This window comes from Typopeltis vanoorti, chromosome 18, assembly GCF_054136105.1.
Source record: "Typopeltis vanoorti isolate ZY-2024b chromosome 18, IOZ_Tvanoo_1.0, whole genome shotgun sequence".
NCBI lineage: Eukaryota > Metazoa > Arthropoda > Arachnida > Uropygi > Thelyphonidae > Typopeltis > Typopeltis vanoorti.
This window is the reverse complement of record NC_143566.1, coordinates 42,996,088-43,008,655: the sequence shown is the minus strand read 5'-3', so window position 1 is coordinate 43,008,655 and position 12,568 is coordinate 42,996,088. Positions and strand designations below refer to the sequence as shown.

Genomic DNA, 12,568 nt, shown 5'->3' with positions numbered 1-12,568 from the left:
CTCCTGCCGCATTCCCACATTTCAGGCTTTTGATGGCTTTTTCTACTTCAAGTATGGATATGTATTCTTGACTTCATGTCCAATCAGTGTTTTTTTACCTCTGTGCTGTCATCACTGCTTGTTTAATTTAGCAATTTTTCAAAATAAAACTTACCTAAATTAAATTTAAATATCAGATAAATTATTGAATGATTGAGGATAACAATTTCCCACAATTTTGGAATGGTGAGATAGTCATTTTGATAGTTTTGTGAAGTAAAGCTTCACCACTTTCTTTATATAACCATTCATGTTTATATGTGGATCTATGTGGTAACTTGGTGTTTTGCCATATGATCCTGTGGTTAGCATTTTTGATTCCATGTTGTGCAAGGCCAGATTTGTGAGGTTTGATAAGACGGATCTGGATGTTGAGAGATACGTTTATTTATAGATCTTCCTGTTTGTCCATAGTAGGACAAATTACATGAACTGGTACTTAGTATATGCTAGGTAGCATTATTTGTGAGTTTGTCTTTTGGAGAAGGTAGTGAGTTTTGAATTTGGTTGACTGGATTTGTAGGTAGCAATGAGTTGATAGTTGATACAAACCCATCAACCAAATTCAAAACTTGCTACCTTCTCCAATTTTGATGATCGTGTCCAGTTTCATTAAGTTGTATTGAATAATGGCTTTGGATTTAACATAAAGTTATACTATATTTTCATAAAACAACATATAAAACAACTGATCAACATATGGAAGTGGTATTCAATGTCTCTTTTATTATGTATAAAAGATAACATTTATTCAAATAAATGTGATTTCTTTTTCAGAGTCATAGTCACAAGAAACGATCTCGTCACAAAAATTCCAAGTTAGGTGTTCCATCTGAATACCGAATGCTGAAAGATCACGCTTCTGTTCCACGTATTTATATGGAATTGTTTGCTGTGGTTTGCATAGAGACAAGCCATTATGTGTGCTTTGTGAAATGTGGAAGTGGACCTGATGCTCCATGGTGTTTCTTTGACAGTATGGCCGATAGAAAAGGTATGAAAAATAGACTAGTAATGAAAGATGCATCATTTAAATGTTATATAATTTTGATGTTTTATGACAGATTATCGTTATCCATGAATATTGTTTTTCTTCTTCTGACTTTAATTTTTTTCCCCCCTCATATTTTGTTAACGTATCAAACCTGTTTTATAAATATTCTACCTTACATTTTATTTTTTTAAGTGATAATACCACTGTTGATTAGTTCTGTCTTGCAAATGTTAAATCATTAAATATAGGTAGAGTATTATGTCTGTACACGAATGCTAGGACTATCAAAAACAAAGGAGTAGAGTTTGTTGTTGCCTTAGTCAATATGTTGAGACCTCAGATTTAGATCTGGCTATCAGAATCACTGTACATTAATGATATTGGGAAGGATTTGACAAGCGACATACAGCTATTTGTTGATGATGCAAAGAAAGCTAGGGTTATCAGGAATGCTGCTGATATGCAGTACTTGCAGAATGATTGGAATAATCTGGAATTGTGGGCATGGTCAAATAGTTATCAGTTCAATGTCAGTAAATGTAAAGTCATTCACTTCGGCTTGATTAGATATCTAGTGGCATATTATATTGATGGAATTATGCTTGAAGAAACTGATGAGGTTACTGATCTTGGAGCGTTAGTAGATAAGAAGTTGAAGTTCAGGAGCCATGTAGGAAAAACTGCAAATACAACTCAAAAGATAATTGCAATGCTGAATCGAACGTTCACGTGTAAAGATAAGGATGTCATTTTGCCTCTTTACAAGCCTTTGATAAGATTTCACTATTGTGTGCAGGTTTGGTCTCCTGGTTTCTATTGTGATTCTGATATACTGGAGAGCGTGCAAACTAGGAGTGTTAAAATTGATATCAGGATTTTGGAATACTGATTATGAAGACAGATTGAGAATTTGTAGACTGCAGACACTAGCAAACAGGAGAAAGAGAGGTGATATGATAGAGGCTTACAAACTTCTGAAAGGGTCATACAGGATTTCAGTTGATTGAATATTTCAATTTATATAGGGTGGGAAAGGACAAGAGGGCATCCTTGGAAGCTGAGACTGAATGGTGCTAAGAAGGGAGTGAGGGCTAGGGTGGTGCGTGATTGGAATGGTTTGCCATTGGATGTTGTTAGTGCAAGCAGTGTGAATGAATTCAAGAATAAGTATGATAGATGGTGCATGTAGTATGTGGCCTCCCTCGATGAGTCCCTGACTCCCTTGCGGTCTCTCTTAATAATAATAACATTATTATTATTATTATTATCAAGGAAGGTCACACATCTCTCATACCAATTATTGTTCTTTCTCTTAAACCCATTCACACTAGATGCACTCACTACTTTAATAGGCAAACTTTCCACTTTAAGTTCTGTGAGGAAAAAAAAAAAAAATCTAATTCACACTCCATTCTAACTACACAGACTTAACTTCTATGGATGCCCCTTTGTCAAAATTTTATCAAATGATATTCTTTGATATCAAATGATACCCTCTCAGAAGTTTATAGATTTCTATCATATCAGCCCCTGTTCTCCTGTCCACCAATGTATGCAATCCGTATCTCATTCTATTCCAGTAATCTACATTCCATAATCCAGATATCAACATTTCAACTGTTCTTTGCAGCTTCTTTATCCTATCAAGCTAGTTTCGAAGTCTATGATAGTCACCTTCCTTATAATTCCACATAAATACCTGCACATGCCTGTTCATCTCAGAATGATCCCATGCTTTGCACTTGCTAAACTAATTTGAATAAACTTTTCCTACTCATCACTATCTCTATTCTGTGGTCTGTAGCCACAACCCACTAAATATCTATCTCACACCATATACTCTCAAAGTCATTGATATTTTTTTTTCACTGAGATTCTCCACCATGAGAGCACACAATTTATCTCTCTTATCACAAATAACACCCGACATTTACCTTCCCTATCCTGGCGAAATATGCTATACCCTTCAATTTTTATACCTGTTAGAACATCCTCCTCAGTTAACTAAGTTTCACTGATACCAACAATCTTTGGAGAAACTGAGTCAATTAATGCCATAAACTCATTCACTTTATTCCTATTGCTCCCGGCATTTGTATACAGAAAAACCAATATATTGCCAGTATTCTTATAACCACCCCTCACACTCCACCTGGTTTTGTAATATAGTTTACCCCCCATTTCTCAAGCCATTATCAAGCAGCATTCCTCTGTTGCAGTTCTAGTTTTCCTCTCCTGACACACTACTCACTTGCCCAGAAAACAACAGTCTCTCCGAATGCCTGTATCCTGCATTAAAATGTAACCTGTCTCTTGACAAATTACAGTTTAATACAGCTCTCTTCTATCCTCAAATGTACTCCACGTATCTGCATATTCCAGACCTCTTTTCTGCACATTCTCACTATCATCTTATTCATCAGCACTGTTCTTCTCCTCCACTCTGCAATATCATACCAGAGTGGCATGATCACTATCTTTCCTCAGACACATTTCTGTTGCTCTATCTCTAAAAATCAACCTCAAATCTCGTGCTACACGACTCATGCTACCTCTGATCATTCATCCCAACCATTGCTATCATCCCCTCTACACTTTCATCCCTCTTCCCTGCCATTGCACAAAGTGCCAGAGGAGTGCTTGGCTCATTCCACCAGGCAAGCACTCCTCTGGCACTCTACTTTGCACACTTGATAAACAAGGCCTTGTAAAGAGACAAAATCACTTCTTTATCCTTGCATGTTTTGTACATACAACTTAGTTATCCTCTGAGTTGTATGTACAATTTTTGCTATGTGACCTTTAAACTTCAATTTCCTGTCCACCATAACTCCATGATCACTAATTTCATCAGTTTCTTCAGGCATAATCTAACAGCCTATTATGTTAGTTGGATTATTTTACACTTATTACTAGTATTATTATTTATTACTTATTATTTTACTAACATTCTTTACACTTTAACACAGCCATTATCATTTGCTTATACTTTTAGCCTATTCAAATCAGATTATAAATGCATTATATCTTTAACATCTCTGATTCTCCTGCTCACCTTGGCATCATTGGGAAACTGTTGAACAGCTCATGTTGGGTCCTTCCCAATTTCATTAATATATAAATTAAACAACAGTGGTTCACTGATGCCTTTAATATGACAGAATCATACTCTCTCCCATATATCACTTTGTGATACCTGTCCTTCAGACCTGAAGGACAGGAATCACAAAGCCAATAGCTTATATTCCAATCCTACTTTTTTTTTTCCAGTTTATGCAACAGCCTTTCATTGGTATTCTATCAGATGCCTTAGCAAATTCTAGCACTATCATAGTGTATCCATTCCCCAGATCCAACTCTGCCATAATGGTATTATAAAATGAGCAAATTATTGAGACGACTTCCTTGTAGTAAACCCATGCTGTTCCTTTCAAATTATAGCTTGTTTACCATCCCATTCCTGTATGTAAGTTCTTACAAACATCTATAAAATCGCCACAATTGCTCTGAGATATACTGATGGTCAATAGACAGAGAGTCTTTTCACGACTCTTGTGCAATGGAATTATCATACATTCTTTCTATTCTTGTGGGATCTTTTCCTGAGCTGAGACTCAAATAATACCAGTGTGCATTTACCATGAGACACAAGATGGGGGCCTCATTTTAAAACTTTACTCCTCACAAAGAACAATAACAATAAAAAAACAGTGCAGTTATAGTTGCAAAATAAAATACTTATTTTTAAATATTAAATTCATAATATAAAAACTAGAGGCCGCTGAAAAATTTGTGAGGCTTCCCACTTCCATTTGAAATACATTGTTCTTTCCTTAGAATATAAAACTAACAGGAACTCTGTATTCCATAAAATTCATGTATGTAAGCGTACCATTTCTTTGCTGGATGTATATACACGTCCAGCAAACCTGGACAATATTCTGTCCAACTGCTGAAAGAACATGGATAAGAAGTGTAGTTTGACCCTCATGTCCATTATCACACCTTCTAATGGACATGACGGTCAAACTACGGAAGCCTTCACACTGAAAAGAACACTTAACTACATTACCTGGCGTACGTAGTAGCTACGTTCTGTGGCCTACAGAAAGAAATGCAGTTGCTTACCGTTTGCTCGTTAACCAGAATCTAAGTTATATCAGACTAAATACCTATGAGTTATATTCATTTTGCTGTTTGTTTTTATCGTATAATTATAGTTTTTAATGCTAGCATAAAATAAGAAATCCTTTCATACTTCCTTCACTTCATATTGTATCACTTTGGAAGATCAATGTCACTATCAATTTTTTTGCTAATTGTTTTAATCGGCAATACATTTTAAAATTCTCCAAGAACTTGATTGAAGATAATTATTTTTGTCAAACAATTATTTTATAAATTCATGAAAATCGGAATCTAAAAATGAATACAGCCTCCATCTGTTCCAAATGAAGTTTCCTATTTTATTCATAATCTTAGTTCGAAGGTTAGTTATCATACGTAAATCTTGAATCATATCCCGTAATGCATAATTTTTATAACGTAATCTGTTGGTTTTTGCATTTCAACTTTCTTGGTTCCCCCCCTAATCACTCACTACAAATCAAAATAAACGGCAGTTATGAAGTCAACTGTTATGTACATATTTTCGGCTAATTTCGATATTATGTGGCAGTTTTGAAGTAGCGATGTTTTCCTTTTGAAACGTGTAGGTGCATGCGTCAAAATGAAATTTTATTTTCAAAATTTTCATAACAGAATTAATTCGCCTTTAATGGCTAACTCCCCCCCTCCCAAAATTATCAGCACACACACAAATGCTGCTAGATAACATGTACGCACTTTCTTTTTATTTTGAATTCGTTAGTTTTCCAAAGTAATTATACTGTTGCAGTTTTAAACAAAAGACAAAGGCGTAGAATCTCGATAAAATACCACTGGATATAAATTAAAAAGACTCGCAATCGGAAACCCCGAGTATTTGTTGTTGTTCATAAAAAAATAAATAAAAAATAAAAAAATCGTTCCTAAAATTGAAATGTGCGACCCATATAATCTTATTTTGCAAGGAAAGGAAGCAAAATGTCATATTTATTTCAATAAATGTTATTTAAAAAATATAAATATATGACATTTTCCAATGCAGACAAACAAACATTTTGATTATTTATTTTTGCATGTGTGAAATTCGTTTTTATTTGGGAAGCGACACAATAAGTAAATTGTGCAACAAAAAAGGGTCAATCCAAGAAAAAATACAGTGCACATAACTACAATAATGCGTTAATGGGGGGGGGGGTAATTTCATTTTAACAGATAGAATGCTGATGAAGTTTCATCAGCATTCTGCCTTTTTATTAGGTCAAAGGGATTTTGAGTATATTTGAGAACAGATATGTTCAACATAACTTATCCAGTTTTGTTGTAAAAAGTGCTGCATTTGAAGAAATATTAGCAGCATAATAATAAAATAGCAAAATGCATAATGCTTCAGAATAACTTGATAATTTTGATAATACCAAAACAAGATGAGACACATCTGTAGAAATCTATTATTATTATTATTATTAGAGTCCTTTTAATTATGAACTCTATAAAGATATACTTAATAAATTTGTATTTTTGTGTTTTTAAATAAATAAACTAGTTTCATTTTGTCACAGATGGGTTTTGCTGGACTACCTGGACTTTTAGACTATTGTTCTTATCAATATTGTAAAAACTCGATTGTAGCTTCGAAAACTCAAAGCACATTACATCGATTTTTTACTTAGGTCAAGTCCCATAAGAATGTTGTAAAAAAATTGTTTGCCTCTGTATAATTTGTATTAGATATTTTTATAAATAGCCCTTTGGAAATTAACTGTATATACTTCTTTAAAAAGAATATCTTAGTGTTAAAAACAAAGGCAATGTTTTTCGGCGGAGCTGTATGTAATAGATCTATATGATGGCATTAGAAAGGTTGTTTATTAAATTTTGTGTGTATGAGAAAGGCTTACAAGCTCTGCACGTAAACACCTCCGAAATCAGTCAGAAAGGTTCAAACAACTTTCTAATGGTCGGCGGCACAGAAGAGAACAAAGAGCGGGCCGAACTTGAAGATGAAAGAATCATGCCAAATTCTTCAGTTGTTACAAACTTCGTGCGAGGTCTCTGAGAAGGCATAATAAAAGGGGACAGAGCCAAGCATATAGGGCTTTCCGGATCCAGAAGTCGTTAGAGAGAGAGGAGCTTCCCAGTTCCAGTCTTAAGAGAAGGCTTCGAGTTGCAAAAAGGAGATGTTCCAATCGCCGGAGAAAAGCTTCCATGCCAGAGAGGAATCCCAGTTGACAGTTGGCAGCAATTTGAGTTAGTGGAGGCAGCAGAAAAAGGTGGCAATCGCCCAGGCATTTTTGGCGAGCCCAAGCAGAGGAGAAAAGGCGAAACAAATTACCCGAAACACCTTCGCTCAGACATTTTTCTTTTCACCGTGGGAGAATAACTTTTTGCTGGAGCTGTATATGAGTGGTGCAGTTCACAGTCCGCTATTTTCCCGATGAGATATTTCTGAAGCCAGATTTCCTGAAGGAAGCTCAAGATCTGAGATGAGACAATTGCCTTAGAACTTTTTGTGCAAGACCTTTGACTGAATGTGCGATATAGAGCTTTTGTAAGTTATATACCTTTGTACAATTCCTCTTATAATGTGTTTTAGTTGGATAATTAAGATTTAGATTAACAGTAACAAGAAGTGTCATTAAGAGAATCTATTGGCATATTTGAAGTTGATATACAGTTTGTAAAAGTAACTTAATAGAGAGTTAGCTAACCTCTTTGCAAGTATACTAGAAGTTTAATAATTGGAAATTGTAAACAGAGTAAATAAGTTTTTGCAATCATTTTGAAACACGTTCCAGAGACAACAGAGGTATTTTTTGTGTGCTGCTGCTATTTGTATTAATTAGTTGGGTAAGAGCAGTTTCTATATCATATAAATAGAGCATTTGAATTTCAAGTTTATTATTATTTATAAATTAAATTGATTTTTCAGTTCATTTTTTTGTGCATCAAGATTCTAGTCATTTTAGGGTAAAATGTCGAGTAAAAAAGTGGATGATAGCGAGCATAGCAAGTTATCATTACTATATTTATTACCTCTACGTTTTAACTAAAGCTGGACTTATTATGCTTATTACTGCAACTTAAAAAAAAAAAATCAAAGCTGGAGTTGAATAAATGTTGTAATTCCATAAATATGATTTTTGCTATAATTTTTATTACCGTAAATTCAAAATTTTTATTTTTAGTGAGAATATCGGAACTTTACAGTTCATGAAGTTCCAATTTTTTAACTTGATTAGCAAACTTAATTTGATTGCATTTAAATTCTTTTTTTTTTAAAAAAAAAAAACTTTTATCCTTATACTGAATACCTTTTAATATTTTTTCAGTATTCAGAATTTTTGTAGCAACTATGATGCTTGTCAACGAAGTTTGTCAAACAAAATCAATGTTCTCAAAATCAATAATCAACACTGCAATTGAAATCTTTTACAGACAGATTTTAATTACATCTTTCTTTAAATTAATTATGATTCAATTACATGGAATATTTAAAAGTGTAAATAATATATATATTTAGAATTACATTAAAAGATTTTAAACTATTTAGAAAATTTAATATTAAATATAAAGTATCGTAGAAGTTGCATAATTATTTATAATCCATCGATATAAGTTAGTCATTTATTTATATAAAACGACTTATAAGGTTCCTAGTTTAATATTACCAAGATTTTTTTTAATATTAATATTTATTGTATACATTTGTATTTTTGAGAAGAGAGACAATAAATAAATTGTGCACCAAAAAGGATCAAATATCACAGAACAGTAAAGGAAATTCCAAAAAAACGGTAATTAAACCGATAGTTTATTTACCATTATTTGGCTAGTACAGGTAACTCGTATAACGCGGTACTTATACAACGCGGTTTCGATATAAGACGGTCTACAAACTGTAGTAACCCTTTATCTTTTCATATATTTTTCAACGCGTGACTTAAAAATCAAATTTTTATCTTCTTTAAATTTGCGTCTGCCCATGTATCGCGCATGTAGTTATGAGTTGCAAATTTATATTAGAGGAAATACCCGTTAGCACGCATGTATGTCAATTGTTTACCGTATAAAGTATTTATTGTTGAAAATAAATACTTTATACGGTACTTTATACTTTGGTATAAATAAATACCAAAATAAAACAAGTGACCTGTCGTTATCATGGATTGAATCAGATGTAATGGACTCGATCAATTATGATGACATTATAGATATATTTGCTAAAACCAAAGCCAGAAAAAAAACTTTTAGTTATTAATTTTTTAATTTAAATTTGAACTGATTTATTTTTATACTTTTTTTAAAATGCAAATATATATGTATACCAATGTTGTATTGTGTTATTAAAATGAGTTATTATGGAAATGTTGATGTTTATTTTCAATTAACTAAAAAAATGCTTATTTTTGAGGGCTTCATAATGATGTTGCACCTCAGGCCTCCAAAAGTATAAATGTGGCCCTGAATAATGCAAACATGTTGAGAGTCTAGCCAGTTTGGCTGAATATTCCTTTAGCATTGATGCTGATATTCCATCTATCCCTATTGTTGAATTCTTATTCATATTATGCAACAGCTCTATAGCCTCTTTCTCATTCATCTCTATATCCATTGTAGTAGTACTGTGCACTATGTTATATACACTATTTGATAGATCTTAGCAAAATGGGCACCCATCACCTTTTCCCCATATTGACAGTCTATTTAAATTGTCATGCGAGCTCTCCACATCACCTTGATTAACTATTACTCTACCCAATTTTGCACCATCAGCAAACAGAATATTTCCCTTCAGATTATTTCCTATGTCATTAGTTACAAATTAAACACTAGTTGTCCTAGTACAGAACCTTGCATCCCACCACTAGTCACTTGCATTCTCCTGGATTCTGCTTCTCCATATACCATTGTTTGGTATCTTTTCATCAGCCATTTGAACAGTATTTAAGCATTTTCATCTACTTCTGATGCCTGGATACTATCTACATTCAGTAAAGTTATTCTTCTACATTCTTTCTCTTACTTGCAGCAAATGATAAAATTCTTTTTGATTGCCTTTAGCCAGCAAAGCTAATTTCTTTTCTTACTCTGACTTTGCTTTCTGAACAATATTCATAACTTTTGTAAGCTAGAAAAGTTATGAGTATTTCTGCACAATACTCATAACTTTTCTAGCTTATGCTTTATATATTTAATAACTTGTCCCATCCTCATTCTTAATGTACTCCTTCCATATCATCTTCTTATGGATTTCTTGCTTAATAAGGTTGCACATTTCACTCACACCCTGTTTATTCATTCAGATACTGCATCTTTTCAAATCTTTCCATGTACTGCTGATATTCTTACCATTTGGTAACCAATTCCACAGTATCTCTTGAGTTTGTTGTAATTTCCAGCACACAACATTCCTTAATTAGAACATTCATACACTTTGCTGCTTCTCAGGTTAGTATGGTATGATTGCTGTCACTAGCTGACAGTGAAACAGTCATATCCTTAACTGAGACTTTTTCTGGTGCTAGAATCAAATCCAGTACTACTTGCCCTGGTGTTCCTTCTTTTATATGCTGGCTTGAGAAAGTTGTCTTGCAACAGCTCAACAAATTCTTCATTCTTATCATTAGTTTTCTATGCTACCCAATCACTCTTTGGATAATTTAAGTCACCCATAATGATTACTCATTTAGTACTTGTCAGGGTAATTTGGTGATGCAGTTTATCATCCCCAGTAACTGCTAGGTCTGTAGCAATATTCCGCCATATATTTCATCCTCTTAGCCTGCACCTCACAAAAGATAGCCTCATACTCACTGCTACATGAACATTATTACTGTTATTTGTTACATGTTTCTACCATAAATGGACTGAAATCACCTGATATCATTAGTAGTACCTACTCCTCTCCTATCTCTTCTTTCCTTCCTAAAAATATTGTACCCTTTACACTTGATTTCAGTTACTATATCTGACTCTGAAAGTTAATTTTCACTAATACCAGCAGGCTTATGTCACATTGTATTTGCCAAGGCAACAAACTGAATCCTTTTTTTTTTTTTTTTACATTTGTATATAGTCATCTCATGGATTTTTTGTATAATTACATCTGCAATCTCCTTGGATCATTTTGGCAATTTTATCTTTCCCCTCTCCACGCACATTCAAAAAGGCTGAAACCCAGATTAATAACAATACTTGTTTATATTCATATCTTTATCACATTTGCATGCTCTAAAATTATTTCAAAATATTGGTGAATTGAAGCAAGAAATGACACAATGGTTGTAGAACATATTCATAATGAATATAATCAGGAGTAGAGTATATTATTATTACCCAAGACCCCCATGGAAGTCAAAGACTCATCTAGGAGGTGCTTTTATCATAAACACAGCTCATCATACCATGCTTTAAACACACTCAAATTCTCTGACACCACACTCTCAGGCAAGGTATTCACAACGCTGCATGAAAAAAGCCTGCTTTTCACACCCTCTTTATACAGTTTCCAGGTATGACCTCTGGTTCTCCCCCTGATCTCCCACTATTTTCTGTAGAACCTCTCCAGCATTGATCCTATAACAACCTCCTCTTAATAACTTGTAGGTCTCAATCATATCTCCCGTCTTCCTCCTGTCCACCAGACTCTGCAAGTTCATTTTCTCAATATTTCCTCATACTCAATATTCCAGAGGTTAGAAACTACCTTAGTCAGTTGCCTCTGGACCATTTCCAACATCTCTTTATCCTTCTGAAAACCAGATGACCAAATCCGGGCCCAGTAGTCCATGTGTAGCCTAATCAAAGCCTTATACAATGGAACAAGTATCTCCTTACTTCTACAAGTCAATGTCCTTTGCATCATTCCCAGAAGCCTTTGTGTTGTCTTCACAATTTTGGCTATGTGTCCCCTAAATTTCAGATCCTTATCCAGTATCACCCCCCCAGTTCTCTTATTTCCTCCACCTCTGACAATATATCCTCACCAAGCATAAATTCTGCATCCCATTTTTGTTTTCCAAATTTTAAAATCTTACATTTTGCAACATTGAACTCATATCCCCATTCCCATGCCCAATCACTCAATTTAATCAAGTCTTCTTGTAAGGCCACAACATCTTCTCTACTCTTCATGGTTCATCCCAACTTTGCATCATCTGCAAACAACTGAATACCTCCATCCAAATCTTCACCAATATCATTAATATACAACTTAAATAGCAATGGCCCTAAAACAGAACCCTGAGGCACACCACTATTAACTTTCCTTTTCCTGGATATTGCTCCCATACACAACTTGTTGATACCTATCAGATAGCCAGTCTCCAATCTAATATCCAACCCCATCCACTCTAGTTTGACTATCAACTTATGCAGTAATCTATCAAAATCCTTTGCTAAATCTAAGTATATTACTCTGTCTATGGA

The 12,568-nt window shown here is 33.9% G+C and overlaps 1 protein-coding gene across 5 annotated transcripts in view; it reads left to right on the top strand.

The window, feature by feature from the left end:
- The window catches only part of CYLD (ubiquitin carboxyl-terminal hydrolase CYLD), a 451,655-nt gene that overhangs the window by 419,722 nt on the left and 19,365 nt on the right, over positions 1-12,568 (top strand). For all 5 annotated transcript variants that reach the window (XM_090407955.1, XM_090407951.1, XM_090407953.1 and 2 more), the window contains one exon: positions 817-1,033. In XM_090407955.1, the coding sequence (XP_090264081.1) occupies positions 817-1,033 (217 nt within the window). The remainder of the gene's footprint in view (positions 1-816; positions 1,034-12,568) is intronic.